Source organism: Opisthorchis viverrini, assembly GCF_000715545.1.
Source record: "Opisthorchis viverrini unplaced genomic scaffold opera_v5_64, whole genome shotgun sequence".
NCBI classification, from domain to species: Eukaryota; Metazoa; Platyhelminthes; class Trematoda; order Opisthorchiida; family Opisthorchiidae; genus Opisthorchis; species Opisthorchis viverrini.
Genome location: NW_008751720.1, coordinates 1,244,540 through 1,262,078, shown reverse-complemented (window position 1 = coordinate 1,262,078; position 17,539 = coordinate 1,244,540). Strand labels below are relative to the sequence as shown.

The 17,539-nt window shown below is 44.6% G+C and overlaps 2 protein-coding genes across 2 annotated transcripts in view; both read left to right on the top strand.

Annotated features, from left to right (window-relative positions):
- The window catches only part of T265_04098 (hypothetical protein), a gene marked incomplete at both ends in the record, with an annotated part of 46,979 nt that overhangs the window by 25,763 nt on the left and 3,677 nt on the right, over positions 1-17,539 (top strand). Inside the window, 4 exons of the mRNA XM_009168744.1 lie at positions 4,492-4,595; positions 7,081-7,184; positions 11,303-11,415; positions 15,643-15,749. Of these exons, the coding sequence (XP_009167008.1) occupies positions 4,492-4,595; positions 7,081-7,184; positions 11,303-11,415; positions 15,643-15,749 (428 nt within the window). The remainder of the gene's footprint in view (positions 1-4,491; positions 4,596-7,080; positions 7,185-11,302; positions 11,416-15,642; positions 15,750-17,539) is intronic.
- Positions 1,223-10,562, top strand: T265_13410 (hypothetical protein; the record flags this gene model as incomplete). Its single annotated transcript, XM_009168764.1, has 6 exons — positions 1,223-1,338; positions 1,564-1,813; positions 3,701-3,833; positions 4,492-4,595; positions 7,081-7,184; positions 10,406-10,562. Coding segments are annotated over 6 exons (864 nt in total), but the record flags the coding sequence as incomplete, so codon positions are not given.

The window sequence follows — 17,539 nt, the reverse complement described above, 5'->3', positions numbered from 1 at the left end:
CTCGTTCGATTCTCGCATTTTATCGCCACGGAATCAACGAGCGCGCCAAGGAAGATGACCTGGGTGGAACAGACAATCAAATACAGCCTAAAACGGGAGTCAGATAACGAAGCGATCGGTACACTGGGAGCAGTGCGGTGATGCTTAGGTCCAAATGAACATAAAGACCGATGGATGAATCTTAAAGCAACAGGTATACGTCAGCTGCGGCCTGAAAATGATCTTACCCATGAGTAATACCGACATATTCAAATATTGGTTTTGGTTGACTGGAAGAATCGATTAACCAGACCATTTTGATCCATGGCTACTATGGCGTGTGAAGCGCCTTCTACCTTGATTTGTTCTTCTTTCTTCAACTTTTAACATCCGAAATTTCAGCAAGTATCACTTAAAGTCACTGAATGTATAATCAATTTAATTCTGATGTTTGGAGGACAAAGTCGTGGCATGCAGCGTGCTGAGAGGGTGTGAGACACTATTAAGATCTCTGCATCAATGCTGTTTATACCTGCTTCTGTTGTCCCTGGGTTCGCCTCAAACCCTACCAGGCCTTGCTAAGCGGAAGGTATCCACGTAGTTGGTTTGCATTCCTGGGTCAAGAGTGAAAACATCTTCTGTCTGCTCCGGGAGCTTGGGTTCTTTCATTGGCTGTTGTTTGGCAATCACGTTACAACTGTTAAACGCTACTGCATAGGAACAAGCATACTTGGGAGCAATACGCACCTGAACGCGCACTGATGATGTTTCCCCGTATGATGACGAAACGTATGAAAGCCAGGTGCTAAGCTTGGAGGTCAAATCAACTGTCAACTGACCAATAGCCAAAAAGAATATCTCAACTGTAACACCCTTTCGGTGAGGAGCTGTCATGCCACCCGACGAAAGCACGAGGGCTAAGATACTGCCAGGATGGCCTGACCCAGATGAGCAGTCGAGATGCTGGGGTTGGGTTTGAACCATAGACCTTCCGGTCACTAAGTTCGCGCCTAAGCAATCTTGAGCTCAGCAGTCAGGCGTTCTCAGCGTTTTAAAATGCGAACACGATGGTGGTAACTTTGGCGGACTAGAGTGCGCATGAAGGGTAGAGTCAAGTGAGGAGAAAGTCCCCCCATCTGGGATGGAATGGGAGAGATTGAAACCTCGGTTCTGATAATAGTTGCGGTTTGAACGATGTGTAGCTGAAGTCTCAAAAGCATTCCGAACTCTTAGAGCACACATCATGGTGCTTCAGGAGTACCAATCCAACTTCACCCTAAGTTCCAATCAAAAGCAAACTGATCGACAAGTGCTTAGAAGTCGAGTGGTACAGAGTGAACCGGAACGGAGGCAATCAAGGTAAGACGGGTTCCTTAATGGTGTTTCGCACACCATATCACTATAGTTGCTACCATTAATCTACTCAAAGACCGCGAAATCCATTCCCACCCGAGACTCGTACGTCACGTCGATTCCGAAATATCGGCCTCATTGGTGACGCACCTTTCGATTTTATTTGCCTCCGCTATTGTTGGGTGGCACCCAATGTACAATCCGACCGTCACATTTTGCCTGCCAAAACAGGGCGATTATGCCAGTTTTGTGTCCTGACCGATCCCGGTTTGATCTGTTTCAGACAGGGGCGAGATGGCGCAAGTGGTTAGAGTGCGAATTTACTGACCGGAAGGTCCGTGGTTCGAACCCAACTTCTGCCTATCGACTTCCCCTGTCTGGGGTTGAGCAACTTGGCAGTATCCCAGCCCTCGTGCTCGCTTCTGGAGACATGGTAGTTAGGCACCTAAGTGGTGCCACATCTGAACGAACGAACGAATGTGTTAGACAAAGCGTCTTTCGGAACCGCGTGAAATCTGGCAGGATCAGTTTGAGATGTCTAGTGTTTTTAATTGTCATTGATGATAATCTGACATCCCGCGTACTTTAGACCCCATCCATGTGTGAGACGCCAGCTGGACTCGTAGTGACATCAACTCGGCTTCCAGTGTAAAGCCTTGGGATTTTGTATGAAGAGGCTGTGGTGCAGAGACAGTGAAAAAAACTCGCTTTTGATAGAACTTATTGTAACGTCTCATAAAATGTGGCTTGGTACTCTGCTTCTTTAGCATCGCTTGTACCGTCGTATTATGAGCATTCTGCGATAAGTTTATGTACGATTTGTCACCACGGTTGTATCAATGTGAAAACTGACAGTAACTACGTAGTATAACACGAGTTTGCTATTCGGCAGCTGGATCACAACTGGAACTGTGTATGTATCAATCTATTGATCGTTTTTCTCCCATGAGAAGTTTTTGCGACCTGCCTGTCGATCGAGCTGTAAACTCATCCTAAGATTTCATGCCAACCGATTCGGGGCTTTGAAAGTTATGAGCCTTTCGTCAAAGCGGCTATTCAGTTGTTCACGATTCTAGTTTTATGCGGGATGTTCTGTCGTTGGAACGTTTACAGAGGCAATCAAACGTGTATGTCGTGCCCTTAGCTGACAACTTTCGGATAGCTGGGACAATGTCACGTGTTTGCAAATGCGCTTATCGATCTTGGGCACAGCTGCGAAGGTCCTACATGCGATAACTGCGCTGCGTAATCAGTCATGCCGGTAGAGACTTTCATTTATCCTTGAGAAAACTTGCGTATCAATCGGTACTTGACAACTGTGCCAAGGACTAAATCGGGATTCGTCTGGAAAATGCAGCTTGTAGCTTAAGCGCACACTGGAAGAGTGAAGACCAAGGACCGAATTTGTCGTCCGTCCTGTATTACTTTATTGATGTGAAACCTGGGCGGTGTGGATGGATTTCATCCACTCCCTACCCGGAAGTTGGCGACCTCAGTATGCACGTGGACTGCTGGATCCACCATCGCTGTCGTAGCATCGAATCCAACAACGCTTTGGCGTCACCACTCGCTGCCTACATGTCAATATAATCCGAGCTGTTCCACTTTCAGCAGCGTGCCAGTATTGGCGTTATCTTCGATATGACCAGATCATGACATATATCGGCACTGTCAATTTCGGTGCTGAATTCCTGTCACTGCAATGTACCTACGGCCTGCATCACTGTAACCAATATTGAGTCGATAACAATGCAACCGAACTCCTTACATGGGTAGGTTCATTTCCAACTATCCAAGAAGCCGGCTCATCCCCATGGGGCAGTAAGTGATTCGCAATCCCCGGTAAGAAAGTTTGCACACCTTCCAATGTGCATCTTGACCTGACTCGAGTTATCTTTAGATTTTTATAGACTGTAAGAATCCCGTCAGATAAACCCAGGAATTTTATCGGCACGCCTTTTGTTTCTTCTGTACAGGCTTGGTTTCTGGAGAGTTTGGTTGCTCTCAACTGCTGGTGGTTTCTTCAGAAGTGCTATCGATCATATTCGCGAAATTGGTCGTGCCATGATTGGGGACGAATGCTCAGATATCTAGCACGAAAAACAGGCACAACATATCAGTCCCCACGGAAGCTGCTTAATCTCCCTACTACTGGGTTTTCGAACGGTTGCCCAACTGTTTCTCTCGGGAAAACATTTGATCCGGCATAAGCCGGGACAGACTGGACTTCTGGCCGCTCGACACAAACTTGTAACAGTTATCTTCAGATTCTGTGTAAACTGTGTGGTGAATGAACTTCACCTTAGGGTTACACGTGAAAAGAGTGAGATGACCAAAGTGGTTAGAGCACGGATTTACTGACCATAAGGTCCGTGGTTTGAACTCGACCTCCGCCTCTCGACTTCCCCTGTCTAGGGTTGGGCAACCTGGCAGTATCCCAGCCCTCGTGCTTTCTTCGTGTAGCATGGCAGCTAGGTACCGAAAGGGTGCTACAGCTGAAAGTTTTTTTTACACGTGAAAAGTGCTGCTGTCAACCACCAGATCCACTTAGCTGGTTATCTCTGGTCGTCATGCGGCCGTCCCATAGTTGTCAAGCAGAACGTTCTTCAAACAGTCAAGATGATTGAGCCCAGGCTGCATCAAATCTCACTTCGTAAGCGGTTAACCATCATAAAACCTCGACTTTAGTTCGTCCTGCGCTTCTGAACTAAAGTACTGATATCCTCTGTTTCAACTAACGAAATCGAACCTTCTAGCCATGTTTTCTGTCTTGTCTGGTAGACATTCTTTTTTTGTGAAATAAGGTTTCTTTCAAACGACCTTCGTCGGGCGGGCTGGATATTTGTGGAAGGATTCTTTTCCATGGAGCGATGAGGTTAGCGTAGACTACCGGGATAACTGCTCTGTTGTCCCCGTAATAATTTTGAAGCTCCATTACCGCGCCCAAGGAAGCCATTCTCCGCAAAATATCATACGACCTATCAGAGACGCCGCTGGGTTTCAGTGACACTCGCTCCACAGCGAACAGAACGATGTTATTTGCTAAATACACTTTTATTATGATGTTTATTCCTTCACATCAAATGAAATTTCGATGACGAGTTCACGACCCGGAACATGTCGGCGTTAACCATCGTCGTTTGTCGTTTTTTTTTCTAGCTAAACTCGCCCCAAATCACCCAGACTACGTTGAAGCACAAAGGCAATTTCAAGAGGCTTTCGAAAGTAGTCATGATGCAATGGCCAACTTTTTGGAGAGTGATGTACGCAAGTTTGTTCATTGTTTACTACTGTTTCATTCATTAGGCGTGCGTTTGTTACCCCTTATTTTTGGGCTACGCGAATCTGTCTGAATTCGGTTGTGCGGTTGCTGAGCCGAGTTGGGGGTACCCGCTAATGCAGAGCAACGTCGCACGGGGTTGGCACTGTTTTCATCCGACAGCATAGCAAAGCCAGACAAATTACTTTCCTCTTTGAACCACTCACTGATGTTCACATCATTGTGACCTTAACTGGGAGTTCGCATCTTTCAAGCTCTTCGGTTGTTGGTAGACGCATTTGTGCAACCAAAGTTGAACAGTGTGAATGGTCTCTACCAAAAACAGTGGCTTTTGTGAGGCTCGGGATAAGAAAAAACTCACTATACTTTTCGTCTCATGTTTTATTCTTACGTATGCACACTCCTCTGGTACGAAATTTTGTACTCCATTGAATGACATGTTTAATGTTGGATCCGCTTCCCCATATTGAACACGTTCGGTCTGAATACTGGCGTCATACCCCCGAAACAAGCACACAGTTATATATCCTCCCCCCAGGAAACGTGTTCATACATAGAAGATTTAGGATTATTGTGGGCTGATCGGTTATCGCAACCTGAATGTGGCTTCGTGAATCCACATAGATTCAATAACTGATGAGGATTTGTATACAAGGCCTGTTTACAGTTAACTACACAGGATACGTTGATTTATCACATGTAATCATCAACCGAACTGCGGGGGAAAAGTTTGGTTTCGATCGAATGAGATCCAACGCCACAGTAGTGAAGAGTATTGGCCCAAGTTTTGTAAAGTCGAGTACAACAGTAAAGATACCTTTTCGGAAACAATCGATAGACTTATTGCTGTGCAACGTTTCGCTTTTGACACAAAAGTTCCGTCAGGTTAGTCGGAAGGAGAAGAAATCAGCTAAGTCAACCCGTGACTTCTATTTTGAGGAAATACAACTTGGAATAGCCTTCACGGATATTGATGTTGACGGCAAGTGCGATATACTTGTCTTCACAGATGAAACTACAAATGAATTGTGGTTCGATAGGAGCAAAAGTCTCATATCGCCAATGAACCGAAGCCACAGAGTTGTGGGTTCCAACAGCCATGGGAACTAGAAGGCTTCCGTCATCCACCATAGGAAAAAAGCAGTGGGTACTTTGACACTATAGTTTACGGTAGCACAGAACTGCAGGCGAAGGACACGGCTTGTCAGCCACTAATTCCGTTCCCCAACATGGTTAGAGTACCGGTCTCTAATGTTTTTCCCTCGGATCTGGAATTGCTTATGGGTGGAGCTATAGAAGAACGTACCGAAAGAAAGTTGTTCTATCGTCGCTGCACCTCGCTCACCACCGTATCAGCACGTAATGCAGAGGCACTAGAACCTATCATCTGAGAAATTCCAACGGCCGATCGAACGGAGATATCACGAGTGTTTTTCGAAAAAAAGTTTAGCACTACATTCAGAAAGCGTAGGGTCGTAACTGGTTATTTACGCGCAGTCCCATACCATTTTCTAGTATGTATAAGCCAGTTTTTAATGTTAATTTTCCGATCATTCGTTTCATTTTTTCAACATATCATTTCGTAACTCTTTCAAGCTGAATTTTTTCGCCCTAGCGTAAGGGGTTTCACGTGTGAGAATTAGGGCTGAGTACAAGTAATTTGAAGTAGCATAAGTCATAAAGGAAACTACTCACAAGGTTGCTGAAAACTCTTCGACACCCCACAGCCGGTTTGGGGCTTATCAGGTAGGTGAAACCATGTGCAGGGTACTGTGGATGTCAAAACGGAATCAGATCCAAGCAGGTTATTTCAACTTCCCCCTATCTGGCAAGAAAAATATCTAATTTATGTAATGTACTACTCATAAGGTTGCTGAAAATCCGTCGACAGTCCACGACCGGTTTCGTCCTTTTTGGGGCTCATCAGGTAGGCGCAGTCCCCGGTTTTCCGTCAACCTTATGTTCTACTTCAAACCAAATTGCACCAAATTACCGAATATACACTCATTTGCAAACTAATTTGGTTCTTTCGAGAGACTCACCTGGAACCCAGCTGAATCTCTCCTTTATGATGTTCTCAGGCAGACTCAATTCCCCTAGTTCCATCAACGTTATATTCTGCTTAAACGCAAGTCGTACGCAATTCGCAAATTACACTCATTGGCAATCAATTTGGTTTCGATGGGGGCTCAACTAAATCCGTTTGAATGATGTTTTTTCTTCAAATGACTGTGCTGTTCAGGGTCGCGTTAGGTTTCAGTTGGTGCGATATTCGAGGTGTTTTTCTTTGCAAAAAAAGCAGTACTCATAAAGTTGCCGATAACTCTCTGACAGCCTACTGCTGGTTTCACCCTTCCTGTTACCTCCGTTTTTTTTAACTACGAACATGTTGACAGGATGTATCGGTTCCAACTGTTATCCGTTGCTGCCTAGAGAACCACGTTCAATTCTTTTGTTTATGTTTTTAGGCGGAACACATTGAAATGTTATCAAACTTTGTAAGTGCTCAGATGAGCTACTTTCAAGATGCCCAGCGAGTTCTGTCGGACTTACAGACTCGTCTACAGTCCAAGTGAGTACTAATGGGTGTGGCGGACCAATGCTTTACAAAATCTAAGAAACTCCGCTTCTTGCTCAAGCGATTCTAGTATTCCGTCCGAAGGTGGGTCGATTTCCTCGGGAGTCAAATAGCGCTGTTCGTCAGCTCTGACTAAGTGTGCGATACCTCCGAGAAGACATCATATTTGAGAGAGGCTAAAGGCCTTCTTCATTCGTGGCTTTCTGTTTTGGGCAACTTTTTCTGATGATATGAATATGCCTTATTGATTTATTAGTCCGGATATGACTGAGGACTGACATCACTAGGCAGCTTTCCCATAAGCCCGCATCCGAGTGTCAGATGAGTTGCTCATATTAGTGTCGAGATGTCATATCTAATATTCCATGATCATTAGCCCATTCGAACATTTTAGGATTCTTAGGCGTCCCTGTTAACACGTTAGACCTTCTGGTAGCACCTGGATTGGAATTTTCTCGAACTCCCCGGTTATTGTGTTGCTTTTGTCCGAAATTAACGGGAATTTAGTAGAGAAAGTCGACCACACATAATATGGGGAACGGAACCCCGAACATGCTGCAAACCACGCGTAAACTCCAAGCGTGTAAGTGATGAAGAACAGGTATCCTCGCTCATTCGTTTAACAAGACAGTCTGGTAATTTAGTAGTCAGTGATTCAGGCGTATCGCCATGCGTGTCTTCTCTCCCATGCAGTGTGCTGTTGGATACATCAGTTCAACAACTGTTACCTAAAAAATGACTCATCGGCGTCATTGATGAGGATACGTTTCAAGCCCTGCAACACGCGTCCCTCCGAAACAGTCGTTTTCGTTTTCGGTGGTTGCCGTAGTGGGGATTCCTTTTATTCGAACAGCTCTGATTCGATCTTGTTTAATCGCCTTCTGATTGGCTGATTTCTTTCTTGTCACCTGACCAACAAGCTACAGTGAAAACTATGAATCACAGATTGCTGTGATGTGAGTAAGAAAATAGATCAGACTCTGAAGCATCTATTCTACAGAGAATCAGATGATGAATTTTTTTAGTAGTTCAAATGGGGCCTCGAGATCGATTAAAAAGTCGAACAACTGACAAGTCACACTGAATGGCGGAACTACGTTTGGTCCTATCAAATATCGACGTGGTAGCGGACGTGTAAGGCTACCACCCTAATATGTTTATTCATTTTTTAAAATCTCATCAATAATACCAAAATGTACCGTTTAGTTATGATTCTGTTGAATCGCATACTGTGATGTGACTTGACTCCGTAGTCTTTTCCACTGATACGGATCTCAACTTCCTGGCGACTCGTACACGTCCAGAGTTTACCTAATTGTGATTTGACTCAATCTGAGAATCACGCCAAGATAAGAAAGTATCTTCCGTCCCTATCATTCGTCGTCTTTTCATAGCTGGGGTACCTCACTGGCTAGGTGCAGGCTATGCTAGTTATTTGCACACTTAAAGTGCAATTTCACCCCGCGAATTCATTTATTCTGATCGTCCCCATTGCACCAACCAGGTTATTTTTCGCCTATTACCCCTATTACGGCTAATCGACCTTGTGCACGCCTCAAGTACACACACACAGCAAATTTGTTCCCTGTAGATTTATTTTAGTCCGCACAACTAATTTATTCGTGTAAGTTCTATCCGATAATGATGCATTGTTCTGGAGCGCATTTGCCTAATCGCTCCCGTTTTTCTCTTGTTTTTCAGACTTGAAGAAGCGTGAGTTACTTGGATTGATTTGTGTTTAATGTTCCACAGGAGGTTTGTGAACAACGGCCCTTTTTTGATATTTTGTACAGCAACGGCTGACACATAGTTCAGTGGACCTCAAACACACACGTGTGTTATATTTAGCTTTTCAAATCAGTATGGCAACTTTCTGTCAGGAAATCGCGCGCCCAAGTCATTTTCGAAAAGAGGTAACTTCATGTCAAGTCATGTGACTGTAGTTTTGTAAAAAATTTACAAAATTCTTCAGTTCATTTTTAGAACGTGAATTTCAATGTGATAAGCAGTTAACGTGTGTCAATGTCATATATACGGACAAAATTCATCAAAAAGTGGACCTAGTTTTTTTTGTGGAAAACTGGTTTTACGCTCGCGTGTGGGTGTACAAACATCTTTGCTCGATGGTTGAACCATACTCTATGAAAAGGGTGAGAAAACTTCTTTATGAGCAAAACTTCTTTGATGGGTACGATACTTCTGTTTTGTGGGTGAAACCGAAGTTGCACACTGATTTAGTTCTCTGGCAACATTCTGAGTGCTACTCTTCCGAACAATATTGGCAACCAAAGACCTCGTAACCCATCCAACTGTGTATTGAAAAGTTCGAGGACTGAGACACAAGTTGCTGCAGCTCGGACAGATGGGTTCGATCCATAAATTACCGAACTCCTTCGAACTCGTCTTTAACCATAAAAGCCCTATTTTTCTCACGGGAAACTGTCTGGGGAGAACGGAGGTCAGCCAGTCTGAATGAGGCTTGACTTGTGAGCTACACCATATTGTGGAACTGCTACTTGATACCATTCTTCACCTAGGTGTACTTTAATAGCAACGGGATAAAACACCCTTTCTTAGATCTGTCGGAGCGACTAGTCTCATTGCAAACCACTGCGGTACAACGGTATCCCACACTAATGCCTTACTATCACACGACCGAGAATCCAATGGAAAACAGGCGTGATACCTGAACCTGTCGTCAGATAAACGCAGCTTCTTTATCCCAGCATAGCCTACAAGTGAAAACGCAAGTTACATGCAGACTCCAGCTGAGCTATTTTACCTGTGGATTGTATCCTACTTGCTACTGAAAATTCTTCGCGGGCAGAACCAACTGCGGAAGCCACCACAAACTTGACAATGATCCGACGTCAGCGATTTCGCAGTTCAACTCCATGTTGCTATTTCACTCTAGTTCTGAGACAGAAACATTTTACTGGCCAGCATTGAGGCTGGAAAGTGATGCTTTATCTGTAAGGCAGTAAAATGTCGTTAATCTCGTTATAACTTAGTGTACTGGTATAGTAAACTCAACACTGCATCGAGTTCCCTTCCACTTGTCACCAGACCTTCATCGTTGAAAACGAGAGAACTTTAAGGGGATTAAACCAGTTAGTTTATTAAATTTAGTACTTTAGTACTGATTTAGACAGAATTCGGTCAAACGAGGGGCGAGATGACTCAAGTGGTTAGAGCGCGAATTTACTGACCGAAAGGTCCGTGGTTCGAACCCGACCTCTGCCCTTCGACTTCCCCTGTCAAGGGTTGGGCAACTTGGTAGTATCCCAGTCCTCGTACTTCCTTCAGGTAGCATGGCAGCTAGGCACCGGTAGGATGTTACAGCTGGACGATCTATCCGATCCGGTCAAACGCGTTTGCCTTTTTCCACAAGGGTTCAGTCTTTTAAGTAGAGTGCTGCTTTCAGCTACTTTTTCATCTGTTCATACTAAATTCGGTGTGTTTTACTTTTACACAGTTCTTGGTATTGTTAATCTTAGGGATGGCTTCATCAGTTAAACGTATATTTATTTCAGTCGCCAGACGGACCTCTCACTTGTGTTGACAGGGCTCTGACGAAACTCGTTTTGGTCGCCGAGCGCTTTCTTTCTCAGTAGCACAACCACTGTCTGCTGCGAATCTTTGTGAGCTGGCGCAAACAATGTGCCTCGTATGGCGTTTGGGAGCTTGGTCTTCTGCGTTAGCATCTCAGGGATTTGCCCGCACCGGTGCCAAGTGGCGATGGTAAGGCAGATGTATTCCGTAGAAGGTCCTCCACTGCCCAAACCGATTGAGGACACTTACCGTTGGAGCAAATGATCGTTCACCCATTCTATTATTTTGCAGGCTGACTGTTACCGTGGCGCTAGGAGTGCGGTGACGTTCCGGGTGTCTTGTGGGAGTGCCCAGTTTTAGACGTACACGAGACATTGCATTGGTCATAAGCCTACTGCATACACAGCCCTCCAGAGTCAACTGGCATAGTTTTCCGGGTAGTCATACATCTTCCGCACATCATGAACCGACTTTTTGCTTTCAAAAAACATCATATTTGATCCTAGTTTATTTTACAGCGAAATGTCACTGTGTTTTCGATTTTATCCACACAACTCTAGTCGCAACAATCCTGGTGCACGCGTAGCGAAAGCCGCGGCTGCCAAACCTGCCGTGTGTGCGGATAGCAACATGCCTGCCTCGCCTCGAGTGGAACTGAAACCGAAACACTCTGGTAAGTAGCTCAAAACGCACTTATTCACGCTACCTCTCCTTTAACCAGGCCAAAGCGAGTAATATCTGCCTGAATATAAACAGTTTTAACCAAAGTAAGACATTGTTTTACCGCTGGTCATTGCACATGTAATCTGCTCACAGGTTCTCTCGAGAACGCGCATACCCCCTCTGTGTCTCCTCAGATAGTGCAAAAAGCCGTTTGAAAAGCAACGGCGATGTTCATCAAACAAAATAACCAGAGCAACGAATATTTCGTCAAGTAAAGTCTGTTCATGGGCCACAAACGTCACATGATGAACAGCCAATACACATATACCCTCAGTTGTAGCAGAAAGTCACCTTCACTCGACCAGGTAGTCACATCTTAGACGTCTGGGTTCACCCTCCTCAACTGATTATTGGCTGAAAGGTGCAGGTGACCCACATGTGGCATGGCACGCGCTACTTGTAAGTAGCACAGCCGCACAAGTCCGACCTACTGAATTGCTCCTTGTCAGTTCATCGAAATCTTGAATATTTGGACCAGAATCCGAAAACGTTTGACCGTTCCATACTTTATTTTTTATATGTTCAAATACGAGCATGTGCCACACACCCTTGTTGTGATGGGCACCCTATAGGGTCTGGCAAATGGCATCCCAAGGCGTGCTTTTTTGTAGTTGTTGGGAGGGGGTAATTTGGTGCCCGTCATTTTCTCGGCATCTTCTTCGTAGTTGAACAGACTACTACTCTAAAGCGTCTGATGACTTTCGAGTACAAATTTGGATTCACTCTACCGTGGGGATTTTAGAGTGAGCTTTTAGAGCGGATCTTGTGTAGTGTGTGACTAAACTGTGTGCACATGGTGGCAGTGACATCGGAAATCAATTTTGTGGGTTGTGGTCGAAACGAGTGAAACCTGCTCCGATTCGAGACGTTTCTCCAATAGTGTATCCTCAGACTTTGAGTCGGACTTTGAAATTGAACGAAAGTCAGTTGACCGATGGACTATTGACCTATGGAAGTGGTCTGTAAACACAAAATTGACAGTCTTCACTGGTTAAAAGTCATCATTCCAAGACTTATCCCAGTACTGTTCAACGCATTTCTTGGCAAACTTATTTCATTCTGACATTACAACTTCTTGTTTGATTAATTTAGTAGATTGGTCACGGTGACGATTTGGAGCAAAGATCGGCTCGAGTGGGATGTAATTGTGGGAATTTCGATCTTAATGAGAGTTTTGGGAATTATGTGCGGGCATTTGGTTTTGCCACACTCATATGGAAGTGCCCCTGACACGCTCCGAGCGCCCAATAGACGATATTCGATGTACCAGGTGACTGCGTTCTCGTCCGGTTGCTTTGAGTGTTTAATTTTGAAGATCGTCGGTCCTGCCGGAAGGATCGGATCACGATCAGGGTTTGTGATGGTAGATTGCCATTTCGGCGGTTAAGGGCCTGGATAGAAAGATCATTTGGTTTGATCCTGGAACGAGATGTTTTAATCCACGGCGCCCTAGTCTGGATGAATAAAGACTTCAGAAACTTACTGTGGACACTAGGACATATGATCCGGGACAAGCTAGGCTACAACTCCGAAAGGGTTCCACCTGTAGAAACTCGGAGTTAGAAATACGTTGCCTAACCGGGTCTTGAGCTCAACGTCATATAGACCAATACTTCACCCACTCCGGATTACCGCTACCCCAAGGAGGATCCCAGATAAAAATACTACCTGTGAAAGGAAGAAGGCCTTCGCTGCGGAAAACGCTAACTGAACAGTTACAGATTATTGGACAGGGAAGCAAAACTCCCATATGCATCTTGTTTACAGTAACTGAATATCCATCTTCTCCTTGAACGCGTCTTTCTGAACTTTCCTGGATATTCATCAACTGTTGCTCAAATGCGAGCAAGTACGATTCCATAAATTCCGTAATAGATCTCAATTTTCAAGAGACGTGAAGCGGATCTACGAGAAACATACTACTTGCATGTCTCCCTCAGTAGTACCCACCATTACACCCGTATTCAAAATATCTCAGTTTTCATCAGATGGTTAAGTGAATCCTGGGGTGAGGATATGGAGCAATGGCTCCGGAACAACATTCTGATAAAGGAACGCCACCGGGCTCAACTACAGTGAGGGCCACTAAACAAAAGCGGTAGAGCCGTTGATTTAGCAGTACACTTCCACTCCATTGGTGAACGAAAGTCTGTAGCCACTTTCCAAGCTCAGCGGGCAAGTCGCCGGCCATCAGTACGACCTGCTCTACCGATTTTCCAAGTGCTAACAGAACCGACGTCATGAAAACGCGATGAATGTCGATTTATTCTGTGTTACCTTATCCCATTAATTCATTTTATCAACTGTGGCGTGGCCAAACCAATTTTGTCATGCACGTATCTCAGGATAAAGTGGCTGCCGATTTGAAGCAAGTTTAGTGAACAATAGCCCACCACATAGTGAATTCATGTTTTAGCGCCCTTGTGACATCAATCATGCAGTATGGACCTTTATAAAGTTCGTTTCTACCGTTTTCATCCCCTTTTGGACAGTAACGGGGACCAGAAGGTGCCATCTCCGGTTCTGTGGGGTTGCAGTGGGACAGGATTCTGTATATCTAGAATCGACTCTTTAAAAATGACATTTCCTTTGGAAGGTAGCTTATAACATGTTTTGGTGTGTTCACTTGAAGTAAATCAATTACTACAGGTTACCTAATACAAGGAACACCTAATGACAGCTCAAGCACAATCGAGTGGCACTCACATGGGTTAGTTCAATGGTACTTATTGGCTGTGCTCAATCAAGACTCTTCTTTTCCTTTGGTTGTTTTACAACGAGCATTTCCGAAAAGGATTCCCATTGAGTCGCCTGTAGCTCGTGCGTTGTGTATTGGTCAGAAATTAATGGCGCAACACTGTCCGTTCCCAACACTATAGTTTGTCCCTGGATTTTCGGTCTTAATGAACCAGTGGGCAATATCACACCACAGTTGGTCACGTGACCGTCATTGATTAACCAGAAGCGTGTGGACTATCGATCGACCGACTGACAAGTGGGTCATGAGCAAAGAAAGGTGACAGTTGCACTTATAATTCATTTACATACTCAACAGGTGTGGATGGAAAACTCAAGCGATCGTCGAATAAATTTGTCGTTTTCAGTGTTCCCTAGCTGAAGGTGCGGCGATCTGTGTTGTTCAATGTTCGCCCGTAGCACACAACCCTGAAGTGTTTTGGTGAGCGTTTCAAGTGCGGGAAGCAGGATTTAGAACGAAATAAACGTGAGCGGTTCCAATGGTGACTGGGTTGTGAAAGCCTATTCGAAGTCAGATTACAGTTTGTCAAAATATGATAATAAGGATGGCAAGACCATTTGGTTGAACCTTTTCATTATATTGACCTATTGCTGTCAAAAATCAGCGTGGCCCTCTGTTTGGGCAGTCGCTTGGAGAGCCCTCGGTGCGACAATCCTAGTGTTACTCTTCCACGGCATTTCTGGCTGTGTGGGGGTATCCAAACTAAGCAAACGTGTTTGGTTGCCACACGATCGACTGTCTTTGTTTATCACTTAATCACTCAATGACCCAGGTGTGCAGCCTCAGATATACTTATGACCGCAAAAGTTAGGGAAACCGATACCTTATCGGATTGAACGGTCTCCAGTCGTGGGTTCCGAAGCGCTCCTCAAACGGGGAACCTTTTCATTACGGGCGTTGTTATGATCCGGTAGGCTTAGCACAATCAATCAGAGTGAAAGTGATAATAGGTGTCTGTGAGCAGCAATGCTAGTCGGCCTTACAATCCAGTGCGGTCATTCTTCACACACACCGACAGGTTCATTTGCTGGTCATTGTATGGTGTGTTACAGGTGAACTGAATTACCGACAACAGCCGGTTGTGACAGAATCACTGAGTTGACCTGTTACTCTTCTAGGCTTCCCGTGTAGTTTATCTCCACGCACAGTAACCATAGATGCATAGTTTACTCATGTGTTATGTTGATTGATTTGATGATTACACATGCAATCAATAGGTGCACGCAATGGAACGAATAACTGTCAGCTATTCGGAGAGTAAGCGATCGATAAAGGGAGTTTTGAGCATTGAAGTGATTGACAACGAGCATTGAAGTGATTGACAATTTTCATCATAATGAGCCTCTGAATTTAGTCTGAAAGTATTTTTCACCGATCCTTTTTTGTCAACATTCTAATTTCCCATCCATTGCTTTACAGATGATTCATCACGTGTCCCCAGGTGTCAGGCTTTGTATGACTTTGAGGCGGAAAATCCGTTCGAACTCTCTTTTCATCAAGGTGATGTTATCACGCTGCTTGAACAGGTAAACACAACGTTTTGTCTTTTTGCGCAGTTTGGTGACAGCACACTTTCTATCCATTGCTTACCGTCAGGCCTTAAACAGAATGGTGCCAGTTCTTATTTTCATTCTTGGGGATTTTTCTCCTGTGACTCCTTGTTTCCGACTTTAAATTCTAACGAAATGTAAGTGCTTCGACCCCGTACTCGAATAATGAGACCGTTCATCTGTAGTACTCTTTCAGTACATGGATGCAGTACAACCAGAAGAAAGTACCGCGATTGAATCAATTCAATCAACCCAATTTATCATCCATGAACCATGTTCAAAGAAAAAGTGGAGAGTGAGACAGCCAAGCCTCGGTTAGTTCTGGAACTGGGTAGCTACCTATTAAGAGCGATAGCTTTGATGCTCGAGCGCCATGAACGGCGCGATTGGGCTATTTCTGCCAATATCACTAACCACTGGTGAGTTGAATCCCGGGGTCCCCATACAGGGAGGCGACAGTTACTGGTTAGTGTTTTCGTACTTCTTTACACCGTCCACCTCTCGGTCGCTTCCAGTCAGTACAGGGCTGGGTAAAAAGATCTCTGTGAGGCAGACGGTGTCCTGGGATGTCCCAACCAGTGTGAGGAACAGTTCCTTCTTCCTAAGATCCCCTGGTGTGATGAATGCTTCGGTGACATCGTTTGTCAAACACTGACATCTTCCGTATGTCCTCTGCGCGTAAATGCCATGTTTCTGATCCATACATCACAACTGAAATGCTTTCAAATTGCCTAAGCCAGGGATGGATCAGAATCATGGTATGATAAAGATGTGTAAACGTTGGGTATCACTGCATTCTTGCTGCCGATTAAAAAATTCAATAATGGTGTACCCATCGTGAAATTGGTTGAAATTGTCTCTGTTTTTGGAAGGCTTGTCAGCTTTTAATAACACATTTTAATTTGAGAATTTTTCATGTTTTGTGAACGTGGCTTTGACAGAAGTCTTCCTGGGTGCGATTTAGCTTTTTCACGACACGAACGCTAGACCTTCCGCTTAGCACTTCATGCCCAAATGGTTAAGATCTTTCCTGGGTGCGACTTTTTCACGACACGAACGCTAGACCTTCCGCTTAGCACTTCATGCCCAAATGGTTAAGATCTTTCGAGCTGTGGCCTTTCCTTTCTGAGACGAATGGCCGCTCCCGGCGTTTGAACCGTGTGCGCTGTTGGAGGTAGCTCAGCTGATTGAACAGCCTTCAGTTATGTGGAGGTTTCGGGTTCGTGTCCCCTGGCTAGTGTCCTTTGCTTGGTTTTCCAAATGAGACGATGTCAAATCCATTGTTGCTTGCGGTCCAAAGTTTTCTTCATAACAGCCCCCGTACAGCTAGAAATATACCTTAAAGCCACAATTTTTGTGAATCTTGCGACGCGGTAGTGAGTGACGAATCACCCACAGCTATTGATCTTCGCCTATTCATAAGTACTTTCAGATGGGGCTTTATTTACGCTTGACGTTAATGTAGAAAGAAATGTTTTGTGATTCCATCCCAAGGTTAAACCTTTTTCGCGTTGTACTACACTGTGAGACGTAAATCTCAGGATAGAAAGCATAGCTGATTTCGTTCTCCCCTTTCCAACACCTGAATTCCGTATTGGTTTCACAACAGATTACGCAAACATTGCCAATTCCGAATTTCACATTTGTTTTTCCTTCGAGTGAAACTTGTTCTCCCACAAAAAAACGAGCGGGGATAAAGGTATCACTTCGAGCTACTCAGTGGGAACCAGATACAAAACGTTGACCTATGTGTGCCGAAAGCTCCG